The sequence below is a fragment of the Rana temporaria genome, chromosome 3 (genome assembly GCF_905171775.1).
Source record: "Rana temporaria chromosome 3, aRanTem1.1, whole genome shotgun sequence".
Taxonomy (NCBI): Eukaryota; Metazoa; Chordata; class Amphibia; order Anura; family Ranidae; genus Rana; species Rana temporaria.
The window spans coordinates 379,063,671-379,077,202 of record NC_053491.1 but is presented as its reverse complement, the minus strand read 5'-3'; the positions used below and the strand labels follow the sequence as shown (position 1 = coordinate 379,077,202).

The following is a 13,532-nucleotide window of genomic DNA, read 5'->3' as shown; positions in this document are numbered from 1 at the left end:
TAATATCATCATCACACTCCACCTGCCCAGCAATACTGTACAATATCAGATTCAGTGTGCAGTGTGAGTGACACTCCACCGGACCGCTCCACATGCCCAGGCAGGCCCAGCAAATGCAATACTGTGTACAATTAATTATATCAACTCCACCTGCCCACAGTGCCCAACTGCCCAGGCAGCGCCAGCAATACTGTACATCATCAGAGAAACGCTAGAACAGCCAGTTTTGTGAGTGTTTTGCTACAGAAGAAGTTCTGTGCAATACTTCTGGTTTCTGAAACTCACCCAACAACTTCTAGACTGAGAAGCTTTTGGTGCCTGACCATTGAGTTTTTGGGTATTCCACCTTCTATTAAATTAATGATTAAACAGTTAAACTGCATTCAAAGATTTTCTTCATAAGGCCCTTCTGGTGGTTGGAGGCAGCGCCAGCAATACTGTACATCATCATCAGATTCAGTGTGCAGCCACCCAGTGTGTGTCACTCGAGTCACTACTCTACCTCCGCTCCACATGCCCAGCCCCAGCCCTAGACTAGGCTGCCCCCCCCCCCCCACTCCCAGACACCAAGTTCCAATGCGATGCTGCTCCTCACCTGCGCAGGACCACGGTCGATGCACTGCTGGCGCTCTCAGCTGGCTGACTATCCTATCCGGACCGGTGGTGGAGCGGAGCCTCCGCGGGGGAGATGTTGGCGGCTGTTGGCTGAGGTGGGTTGACTCACTCCCTCGTAAGCACACTGCAGGCGGGCGGGAGACTCCAGGCGCGTGCATGCGCCAGCGCCACCCACGACGATCACGGAGACAGGCCAGCTCTGTGGTCACATGCCCCGGACTGCCCCCCCCGTGCGCTAAATGTAATTTCGGTAACACCGCCCAAGTAATGGGAACGGCGTTACCGAGAGGGAAAGAGTAATCTGGTACATTACTCGTTACCCTCAAAAGGGCCATCGTTGGGTAACGGCGTTTATTTCACTTCTTGAGGCCCGCGCTATAGTCGAATGACGGCTACAGCGCGGACCTGAATATCCAACTGGACGTCAATTGACGTCCGCCCCTTTGGGCATTCCCCGCGCGCACTCCAGAGCGCCCAGCGGGGAAACTCTGTGTTGGCCGTGTCCCTTGGACACAGCCAATTGCAGATCGCTGCGAACGGCCAATCAGAGTGGCCGTTTGCGATGCGATCTGTGCGGCCAATGAGAGATGATCTCATGTAAACATATGAGATCATCTCTCATTGCCGGCTCACATAGAGACAGCGTCCTGTCTCTGGAGAGGAGACCGGTCTGTGTCCCTTGTACATAGGGACACAGATCGGTCACCTCCCCCAGTCACCCCCCTTCACCTACAGTTAGAACACTATTCAGGGAACACATTTAACCCCTTCCTCACCCCCTAGTGTTAACCCCTTCAATGCCAGTCACATTTATACAGTAATTAGTGCATATTTATAGCACTGATCACAGTATAAATGTGAATGGCGCCAAAAATGTGTCAAAAGTGTCCGATGTGTCCGCCATAACGTCGCAGTCCCAATAAAAATCGCAGATTGCCGCCATTTCTAGTAAAAAAAAAAAAATAATAATATTTCTGTCCCCTATTTTGTAGGCGCTATAACTTTTGCGCTTATTGCGATTTTTTTTTTTTTTTTTTTTTTTTTTTACCAAAAACATGTAGAAGAATACGTATCGGCCTAAACTGAGAAAAAAAGTGTTTTTTTAATTTTTTTTTTTTAAATTGGCATATTTATTATAGCAACAAGTAAAAAATATTGTATTTTTTTCAAAATTGTCGCTCTTTTTTGTTTATAGCGCAAAAAATAAAAACCGCACAGGCGATCAAATACCACCAAAAGAAAGCTCTACTTGTGGGGAAAAAAGGACGTCAATTTTGTTTGGGAGCCAAGTCGCACGACCGCGCAATTGTCAGTTAAAGCGACGCAGTGCCGGAAGCTGAAATTTCACCTGGGCAGGAGGGGGGGGGGGGGGGGGGTATATGTGCCCAGTAAGCAAGTGGTTAAACGCTGTTACTTACAACACTGCCTGCCACACATCCTACTCACCAGAATTGCATGACCCCCATTATAGGTAGTCAAAAAGTGCTTAAGGGAATTGCCAGCAAGGATTCCTACAACCACGGCCCGGACAGATCTCCAATTGGATTTCCAGGACACCCATTACAGGTGATCAAACTCTTATAGATGTTGCCAATAGGGAAATTCTCACCACCCCGACAAAGATCCAAACGGATGTCTTGGAGCGGGTCCTGGTTCGCAGGCTCTGCAGGGCAGGACTATAATGTGACTAGAATCCCTGTCAGGTTGTTATTGCTCTCTGCAATACAGACAGAGATTCACCCATTTATCTCACTGACCATTGCCATTGGAAAAAAGTGATGGGCAATACAAATGTTTAACCGCTTGCCGACCGCACCATAGCCGAATGACGGCTACAGCACGGCTCTAACTCTGGGAGGGCGTACATTGATGTGCTCCCAGAATCGTCCTCCAGTGGACCTGGCGCGTCATGGTAAATGGCCGCTGACAGCGACTGTTTACCATGTGATTGCTCCGTCAAATGACGGAGCGATCACTAGTAAAAAAAAAAAGGCGCCATGTTCGGTTCCACTCTCCCCTCTCAGTACCGAACGGTACAGTGAGAGGGGAGAAATCGGATGCAGCAGCGCTGTGGGCTGGATCTGTAGTGCCCACAGCGCTGCTCCTTGACAATTGCAGCCTCTGCCATCCCTCCACCATACTCTGCCATCCATCCAATCCACCCCAGCCATACTCGGCAATAACCAGCTGTACCCAATCCCTGCCCCGTACCTTCTGAAGCAAAAATGCAGTGTAGACTTTCTTGCATGCAAAAAGGTGTCTGTGGGAGCAAGGGATAAGGTACGTATAAGTACTAAAATCTACAAATGGAGATCAACCAATGATGCAATCCAATAAATAAGATGGAAATCTGCAAAATATGTATAAATAGGCTAGAGGGCCATGACACAGCCCACGACTGGCAGAAATCCACCCACACCATGTTATTTCAGAAAAAATAATAAAAGATTTTAAAGACTTAAAAAGATATTTACTTTCAAATATAAATTTGTAGAGAGAATGAATAAGAGGGAGGTGAAGCCACCATTAATCTACATGTAATGTCCCGCCCCCATTGTGTTTAGCTGGTTAGTGGGCATGGAGGAAAAGGTCTGTCAATTACCACTGTGTATACGCCATAATTGTGTAGTAGTAGCTGCTTTACTTATTCCACTATATCACCTCCAGCGTGGAATAATCCAAATATTTATTTTGTCTAAAAAGGACCTTTTACCTTAGACAAAAATTTACTTTAAGTCTAGGTTCACATTGGAGCGATCTGTCATGCAATTTGAGAGATAAACTTGCATGACAATTCGCAGCCTATTGGAGGCAATAGCGCTGTTCCAATTGGTGCGACATCGTTTTTGCGGTGCCGCACCAATTTGCAAAAGTAGTTCCTGTACTACTTTTGCAGATTTCAGGTGTGATTTCAATAGACATCTGTGCATGAAGCTACACAGATGTCTATCAAGTAGCACCTAAAATCGCACTGACCTTGCTACTTTGAAATCACACTACTCAAGTGAAGTAGCGCGATTTTAAAGTAGCATCAATGTGAACCAGGGCTTAAACCCAACAGTGTGGGGAGCCCCACTGCCAGGGTATTTTATTTTAACCAGTTAAGGACCAGCTACTGCAGTTATACTACAGCAGGTTGGCTCCCCTGAGTGAATAGCCGTAGCTGTATGTCGGCCTCTCTAATGCCCCGTACACACGATCGGAAATTCCGACAGCAAAAGTCCGATGTGAGCTTTTGAATGGAAATTCCGACCGTGTGTATGCTCCTTCGGACTTTTGCTGTCGGGATTGAGAGCTCGTTCTTAAATTTTCAGAGGGCAAAAATTCCTATCGGCTTGCTCCGGCGGGTCCCGTGTCCGTGATACTTGCCCTCTTCTGGGGCTTCTCTTTCTCTCTACTCTTTCGTTTTCCCTTCTCCTTCTTTCCTGTTTGCTTTCTCTGTCATTATTCTTCGTTATAAGGACCAACAATGCAAGCTGCTGTACTCCTAGGTACAGAAAGATATTTGTGTTTATGACATAGGTCTATGTTTCAACCTGGTCCTTTATGGCCTGGGTTATAATTGATCTTGTTGTCTATTATGTGTTCATGCGCTATTTCTTACATTTTTTTATCTTTTTTTGTTGTATGTTCTATGTCGCCCCTGCGTGGGCAAACCACGGCTTGTTAAAAAAAAAAATTAAAAATTTAATAAAAAATATTGGACAAGAAAAAAAAAAAAAAATTCCTATCGGAAAATCCCAACGTCTGTAACAATTCCGACATGCAAAATTCTGAAGCATTGAACTTAATTTTCTCGGCTCGTCGTAGTGTTGTATGTCACCGCGTTCTTGGCGGTAGAAAGATCAGAGAACTTTTGTGTGGCCGTGTGTATGCAAGCCAAGCTTGAGCGGAATTCCGTCGGAAAAACCTTGGATGTTTTTTCCGAAAATCTGATCGTGGTGCCAATGACATTTACATAGTAATCGGTGTCAAAAAGGACATACATTTTTGCATGGGTACAACGTCGCCCGACCACGCAATTGTCAGTTAAAGCGACGCAGTGCCGTATAAAAAATGGCCTGGTCATAAAGGGGGTTAAATCCTTCTGGTTCTTTAGTGGTTAATTTCCCTAGAGTTAATCTTTAAATGTCTTGTGAAGTAGCACACAAAGAATGTCGCCTTGATTTGAACTCTGCCCCCCCCCCCCCCCTCTAACTTATCAGAGATGAAAATAATGCTATTCTTAATTACTCCAACTCCTTCCTGTACACGGCTGCCTCAGTAATTCCATGGGAACATCAGAAGGACTACAATATAAAACTGGGGCCAGAACAAGGGACCTTGGAGGAGGAGGAGGGAGTTTTGGGGATTTCTGTCAAGTGCCAGAATAAAATGGACCGGGGCCATCTTTGCAATGAAAGGCGCAGAACAAAGCAAACATGAAGCTTTGCAGAGAGCTGAAATTGAGTCCTGCTGGAACATATTTCTGCAGCACACCAAGGAATGCTGATCGCACGCTTTTTTAAGTCCCACACATACTACATTTTCTGCTGCAAATAAAGTTACGTAACATTTTACAGCCCTACAAAACTATATAATTTGCTTCAATTAAACCATATGTAAAACTAATCGTCAAAATCTCAAACTGTATGAGCTTTAATATATTCATGTTATTTAATCACTTGCCTACTGGGCACTTTAAACCCCTTCCTGCACAGGCCAATTTGTAGCTTTTAGCGCTCTCATGGTTTGAATAAAAATTGCACTGTCATGCTACACTATACCCATATGACATTTTTATATTTTTTTCCACACAAATAGAGCTTTCTTTTGGTGGTATTTAATCACCACTGTGTTATTTTTTTTTAGTTTAGTTTAGTTTTCAATAGTTTGTTATAACGTTTTGCAAACAGGTAATTTCTCTCCTTCACTGATGTTTGCTAATGAGGCTGCACTGAGGGGCACTGATGAGGTGGCACTGAGGCAGCACTGGTGGGCACTGATGAGGCTGTACTGATAGGTGGCACTGATAGACACCACTGATGGACACTGACAGACTGCACTGATAGGCGGTACTGATGGATATTGATAGGTGTCACTGATGAACATGCATAGGTGGTTAAAAAGCCATTTTTAATATTTTGATATCTGTTGCTTTTGCAGTATGTTCCCTTTGCCCCCTTGCAATGAGAATGATAAAGTGTATGTATAGCCCAAACTTTATTTATTTTTTTGGATAGAGAAGGGCTAAAATCCCTGCCGGATTATTCTTTTGATGTCTATGCACCATTGGGGAAATTTCACCTCACTTCCTGTCCCAGAGGCAGAATAGGATGTTAAAATAAATCTCTCAAAGTGAGAGTAATTACCCTCTTAATCCAACCATAGACAACCAGCCTGCCCACAGATGGATCAAAATGTGTCTGGTTCCTGTCCATACATCTGTGGGCAGGCTGGTTGTACTGAAGTCAATCTAGCAATTGATTTAGTTATAACCAGCCTATCAGTTCAAGCAGGAAGTAAACAGATCCACTTAGGAACAGATTCAAGTTCTCCTCAATCCCACTTTGCAACACTATAATAAAATGTTCCAGGAGGGACCACAAGAGGATAATATATAGTGTAGTAGTATGTTTTATTGTAGTAAAAGCTCATAACATAATAAAATAAATGCACTCACAATGTCATTGTAGAATTGCGTGCTCAACATGTGCAGCTTCAAGCTGTCTCTCACTGTCAGGTCGCTGTACAAAAGCACTGTGCGTTCCACCATACGGATGTTCTAGGAAGTGTCCCAGCAAATACTACATTTGATTGGACACTTCCTAGAACATCTGTATGGTGGAACGCATGCCGGTGCTTTAATACAGCGACCTGACAGTGAGAGACAGCTGGAAGCAGTTTGTTTTGTTGTGAATTGATTAGCTGTGATTGGCCCTGTCTCTACCATGTGATCCCATTGACCAATCACATCTAGCAACAGAATTCTATACAATGGACGGCAGCCATTGGTCACAGCAGTGGTACTGGCAGCGAGCCGGTACACTGATCAGTCATCAGCTGTCATCAGCATGAGGAGCAGTCCGGGAGGATCCACGAATGTCCCACGAAAAGCTCAGTACAGGGGGGGGGGGTTTCTTTTTTTATCTTTGCTAGTGTTGAGCGGAATACGCCATATTCGATTTTGCAATATATCACGAATATATAGACGAATATTCGTGAAATATTCGCTAACATCGAATATTCGTGATATTTTATCAAAAAAATTTTTTTTGCAAAATTTCGCTAATGCGAAATTGATTGCGAAATTTCGCTAATGCGAATGCGAAATTGATTGCGAAATTTTGAAACATTCAATTTCACCTGCCCTTTGGAAAAAGTGTGGTTTTACGTAATGGACCCTGCAACTAACAACAAGGTATTAATAAAATAAATGTATTATTATTTAGATTTGAGGGTTTACATTGACCAATTTGTATATTGATTAGTTTAATAAATATTGAATAACCATAGATTTGGAAAATACAGATCTCTCCTCTAGACTGACCTGTATTGAGTTAGGTAAAGATCAACCGCACACTGGGGCCCCTGATTCTGTTGAGTTAAAAAAAAAGCCAAGTAAACCGTTTACGTTGACATCTCTTAAATGTCTTTATGTTAAACAGTTATTATTCTCATTAAAGAGGTGAAATGCAAATGATGACACGGGACAAAAGATGGAAAATTCTTTGAAGATGTGATACACTGGAAAAACGCACAGAAACACTCCACTCTCTCCTATGACAACTGTGGTAGGAGAACTCTGATTGGCTCTGATGCAAAAGAAGGGCGGAGAAAGTATTCGCGAATATTCGTAATACGAATATTCGCGATTGCGAATATTCGGCAACATAAAAGGATCGCCTCAGCTTAGCTACTTGGCCCAGGGTCTCTAATCATACCAGCAATGCTTTTAGACGTCGATGGAGATCACTAGGATGTGATCTGTTTTAAAAATAAATTTGAAAAAATACGAATATTTGGAATAGCGAATTTTGGCCGCGAAATTCGAGTTATTCGCGAATATTCGAATATGCCATATTCGTAACGAATATTCGCAATGCGAATATTCGTGAGCAACACTAATCTTTACTGACCCAAAATGCAGCCTATTGTTTACAATGTGCCTGTACATACAGCTGTGTAAACAAGCGCTGCATATTTGAGTAAAAAAATAATACAAAAATCTGTGTTCCCAAGAAATAGTTTGCTTCAGTACATGCAAATATGCGCGAATACGTGCATATGAGCAGAATTGTTTTGAACATTCACAGATTTTGCCTATGGAATGTATATCGTATGAGTTAATATGTGCAACAAAAACTGACAAAGACACTGAAATTATTCCACAAATGCTGATGCTCAAACATCAGTGCTGTGTGCAAGAGGCTTACCTAAGGAACAGTTATCTGCTAACAAGCACAAAATCCCCAGATCAGATCAGTGCTCACAAATGTCTCCTTCCAGTACCACAGACATATTCCAGTGAGGGAAAGGTTAACCAGACTGGTAACACTATCCATAAGTCCTCTGATGGGATGACTGAGCAGAGATCCAAAGTGGCTCCACAAAAGAACTTGAAAGTAGACTCCCCAGCTAGTCCTAGCTGGGACCCCAAACATCGACAACTTGAATCAGCAGAGTAGATTGAAGTGAGAGGTAGCCACCCCTCACCTGAACAGGTGGTGATCCCTTACAGGGAAGACAATGCTGTTCTGCAATTCAGACTATATATACCCCTTCCCATCCACCATCTGGGCCATGTCTCCCAGGGATTGGTTGGAACAGTATAAATATTTATGTTGACCATTTGCCTTGCCCCAAACCTATGTTACAGAACATCCTATCAATTTTTAGAAAGCAGAAAAGAGCAATCAAATCCACAGCCCGTAAAAACCAGAACAGGCAAAGGCAATCAACAATGCTTCACTGGCTACAGAGGAGCCAAACAAATTATACCTAACATCCTAGTAGCCTAACAAGTTGGTGCTACACCTAAACGAGGGACAAGGGCATTTGGTTTAACCACTTACGGATCACCCGCTGCAGTCCGCTTTCAGATAAAAGTGGTCTCTGCAGCGGATACGCCGCAAGGTCACTTTTATCGGCAGCGGGAGTCGGCGGCAGTGGCGGAGGAGATTGGATGTTGTCCCTGCCTGGATATGGAGACGAGTGAAGGGAAGATGGCCCCCACCCAACTCCATATCATTGCAGGGCGGAATCGATGTCAAAACGTCACATCCGCCCAATGCACTTAAAGGGACATTTTTTTTAAATGACATAGAAAAAAAAATTGAATTTTTTTGTAAATATGATGTCTTTTTGACCCCAGATCTCATATTTAAGAGGTCCTTTCATGCTTTTTTCTATTACAAGGGATGTTTACATTCCTCGTAAAAGGAATAAAAGTGACCAAATTTAAAAATGTTTAAAAACAGTGTCAAAATAAAAATATTTACGTAAAATAAATAAGAAAAAAAAAGCGCCCCGTCCCAAAGAGCTTGCGCGCAGAAGTATACACATACGTGAGCAGCGCTCAAATATGAAATGGTGTTCAAGCCACACATGTGAGGTATCGCAGCGATCGTTAGAGCAAGAGAAATCATTCTAGACCTCCTCTGTAACTCAAAACATGCAACCTGTAGAATTTTTTAAACTGTCGCCCATGGAGATTTTTTTTTTTCACAAGAAAGCCCATGGAGATTTTTAAGGGTAAAAGTTTGGCGCCATTCTACGAGCGTGCGCAACTTTGAAGCGTGACATGTTGGATATCAATTTACACCGCGTAACATTATCTTTCACAATATATAAAAACATTTTTAGCTAACTTTACTGATGTCTTATTTTTTTTTTAAAGTGATTTTTTTTACCAAAAAAGTGCGCTTGTAAGACTGCTGCGTCACACCGTCACACCGTATTCGCGCAGCAGTCTTACAAGCGCACTTTTTTGGTAAAAAAATCACTTTTAAATAAAAAAAATATTATAAATTATATAAGTATTTTTTTTTCTAACACCCTAGAGAATAAAATGATGTTTGTTGCAATACTTGCAATGTTTTGGGGTTCTACATAATTGCAGAAAGATGCTTGGTCCTTAAATGGTTGACAATAAAAGCACTAGAGAGCAAGGCCCAGATTCAAGTAGAATCGCGCAATATTTGCGTGGGCAAAGAGCAAATTTTTTTCTCTGCGCCCACGCAAATATTGCGCTTTGCCCGCGATTCACGGAGCAGTTGCTCCGTAAATTGCGCGGGCAATATGCTAAGCAGCCGGGCGCAAGGCTGCCTAATGTAAATGATCCCGCCGGGGGCGGGAATCATTTAAATTAGGCGCGCTCCCGCGCCGAGCGAACAGCGCATGCTCCGTCGGGAAACTTTCCCGACGTGCATTGCGGCAAATGACGTCGCAAGGACGTCATTTGCTTGTAAGTGAACGTGAATGGCGTCCAGCGCCATTCACGGTTCACTTACGTAAACGACGTGAAATATGAACGTTGCGAGCGGGAGGCGCAGCTATACTTTAGCATTGGCTGCGCCTGCTATTAACAGGAGCAGCCTTATGCTAAAGGCGCCGTACCGAAACTCCGTACCATGCGTGAGAAGGGCCCGCGCAACTTTTGTGAATCGGAGGTAGTATGCAATTTGCATACTACACGCCGATCACAAAGGCCGCGCCCCCTAGCGGCCAACGCAAGAATGCAGCCTGGGATGTGAAGGCATAAGGAGGCTTATGTTTGTCACATCCTAGGCTGCATTCGGTGTAACGAGGTTTCTGAATCAGGAGCACTCGTTACACCGGAGCAAGTAAGCCCTTGCGCCGCGCAACCTATGGTTGCGCGGGCGCAAGTGCTTCTTGAATCTGGGCCCAAGTGTTCATCAGCTCAAATTATCTGAGGCTGCAGAAGCAAAAAGTTGGCTCAGCACAGTAGGGTCCTCTCTCTGAAAGCACAGCTTTGTCTGCTCTGTATGAAAGAGGCGGCTGTATTTGTTTGTCATCCTCGCTTTGGGGTCAAATTTCATATTTTGCAGAAGCGTAAAGGAATTTGAGGCTGTTTGGGAGCTAACAGAGGCGCTGACATGTCTGTGAGTTTACACGCCAGCCTGAACGATGGGAACAGAATCCCAGTTATTGGATTTGGGACGTACGCTCCTGAAACGGTAAGGGAGACAATTTTTGGCTTTTCGACATCCATCATACAATAAATTAGCCTTCCACAAGGGTGTAGCATGTAATGTCTGTGCAGGGCTCAGTCATATCAGATGTGGTGTAGAGCATTTTGCTACAATTATTGAAAATACTGAATCCTCAGAGCCCCAAACTTACAACCCAGAAAAAATTCTCCTGCTACTGACAATCGCAGTGATACCATATATGTGTATATTATTTGTTGTTTGCACTCATAGTAGGGCACAGAAACAGTGCGCTTTTTGCTTTTTTTTGAACATTGAAATGCACAAACAGGCTGAAATTGTCAAAAGGTTAAATGGAATTTGAATCCAGGTTGTGCCTTATCTCTCCCAAGAGCATTAGCAACAAGTTTTGGGAGCCATTGAGAGAGCAAAGCAAGTGACTGTTGCAGAACTAAATTCCATTATTCACCCTGCAACCTTACAACTTCACCTTTAGCTAGAGACCGGTAAGCAAAATGGCAATGCTGATGGGTTGTCCAGGCATTAGAGGAATGTAACTATGGACTAACTTCGGAGTCAACCCGTCTGGGGTCTCCTCCTGTGTTAGTCTCCTGCCGAAAGGGGAGACATGTAACGGGAGGGCCCGTGGGACCCAGAAGCTCTTAGAAAGTATGAGCCAGAAAATAATGGACAGTCAGAATATATCTTGGACTACCTGAGATGGGACTATTATGTAATTATTATACACAATATATTCCAGGATATCTGTGGAGAACTGGTTGCTGTTTGTTGATTATGAACTTAATTGAAAAAGTGACTCATTCATAATGTGGGGACACATACTGTAACACCTGTCTGTCTGTTGTGATGTAAATGAATCTAGGATGGCTTCTGAGGATCTGTCATTGTGGCTTGTGCTAATTGACACTGTATTGTGTGAAGGAGTCCTGTGATAAATATTACAAGTTAACAGACAGTCTAAAGGGCATGTGTCTGAGACATCAGCTGTAGTTAATTAGCTCATGTAAATTAGATCAGGAGTCGGAGTCATAATGTCTACCAAAAAGATGTGTATTGGGGCTCATTGTGTGATGTTGTGTGTGGAGTTTGGTCATTGTTCATTTGGACTGCAGTATTCTAACTGTACATAAGAGCCTGATTTTCTCAATAAAGGGTCTATTCGTGTGGAACCTCAAACAGAGCTGCGTGTCTCGTTATTGGGGTTCGTTTGCCTGACTGTGGAGTGTCGATAGCTGTCTTGGGAATGGAATATCTTAAACGGCTTTAACTCCTGTCCCATTTGGGGTTCCGTTACAGTAGTAAATACAGTTAACAAATAAAGAACAGTTTTTATTATATAAAAGTGCATGTAGGACACTGGACAGACCACTAGGGAAAAAGGGTATGTGTATTTTTTTTATACAGTACTGTAATCTATAAGATTACAGTATACTGTATGTAATGTGTTTATTTACTTTTTTGAATTTGGCGCTGATCTCTGCCCCCGTGCGTCGTAACGTCGCAGGGAACAGAGCTCGGCGGCACTCGGCACTGTGAATCGAGCGAGGAGGACACCCCTCGATCACACAGCGGAGAGGTATCGCAGGATCCAGGGACAAGGTAAGTAACTTGTGCCTGTGGACGCTGCGAGGTGATTCTGGTGAGTCTGGCTCGGGGTTACTGCTCGGGGTTACTGCTTTTGGTACTGAAATTCCACCCCGAGCCAGACTCAGGATTACCGCTCAGGGGGTTAAAGGAACCTATTTAGAAAATAAAAAACAAACCTTTACAACCCCTTTAAAGTGTCATATTGTGCTTTATTTACCATTAAAGTGTGCCTCAGTTATTGCCTGCAATTGATTACTTAAAGCGGGAGTTCACCCATTTATGAAATTTTTTTTTTCTCCCATAAGGTTCCTGCTCGTTCGGTCTAGGGGAATCGGCTATTTGTAGTAAAATATGATCCGTACTTACCCGTTTTCGAGATGCATCTTCTTCCGTCGCTTCCGGGTATGGGTCTTCGGGAGCGGGCGTTCCTTCTTGATTGACAGCCTTCCGACGGTCGCATCCATCGCGTCACTCGTAGCCGAAAGAAGCCGAACGTCGGTGCGGCTCTATACTGCGCCTGCGCACCGACGTTCGGCTTCTTTCGGAAAATCGTGACGCGATGGATGCGACCGTCGGAAGCCTCTCGGAAGACTGTCAATCAAGAAGGAACGCCCATTCCCGAAGCCCATACCCGGAAGCGACGGAGAGGATGCATCTCGTAAACGGGTAAGTACTGCACATATTTTAAAATAAATAGCCGATTCCCCTAGTAAAAACGAGCAGGAATCTAAGGGGGAAAAGTGCCCTCTAAGGGTGAACCCCCGCTTTAAATATATATTGTTACTGTCTGTTATTCTTCTACAAAAATTTTGCAATAAAGACAATTTCTGTATTTTATCATAATGTGTGTGTTTCTCATTGGTCATTGCACTTACACTATTTCCAGGTGGGGGCTGTTATTAGGGTTGCGAGGTAGAGTAACGGACTGAACTAACTTAAAGTGGAGTTCCACCCAAAAATGGAACTTCCACTATTTGGCACCTTTCAGGGGGGCGGAGGGAGCAGATACCTGTGTAATACAGGTATTTGCTCCCACTTCCGGGCATAGATCACCTCTGTGATTGAGGTGACCTATGCCACTTCTGACAGGGGCGCTGGCCCTTCCACACCAGGTCCATTTTACCCCAAGGCATGTACATTTTAAATTTTTTTTTTTTA

The 13,532-nt window shown here is 43.7% G+C and overlaps 1 protein-coding gene across 3 annotated transcripts in view; it reads left to right on the top strand.

The window, feature by feature from the left end:
* The first annotated feature begins 10,592 nt into the window (after window positions 1–10,592).
* LOC120932853 (aldo-keto reductase family 1 member C15-like) overlaps window positions 10,593–13,532 on the top strand; it is a 28,041-nt gene continuing 25,101 nt past the window's right edge. Inside the window, exon 1 of one of the 3 annotated variants that reach the window (XM_040345642.1) lies at window positions 10,593–10,793. In XM_040345642.1, the coding sequence (XP_040201576.1) occupies window positions 10,713–10,793 (81 nt within the window). In that variant the 5' untranslated portion in view covers window positions 10,593–10,712. The remainder of the gene's footprint in view (window positions 10,794–13,532) is intronic. The other 2 variants (XM_040345641.1, XM_040345640.1) reach the window with 2 other exon arrangements.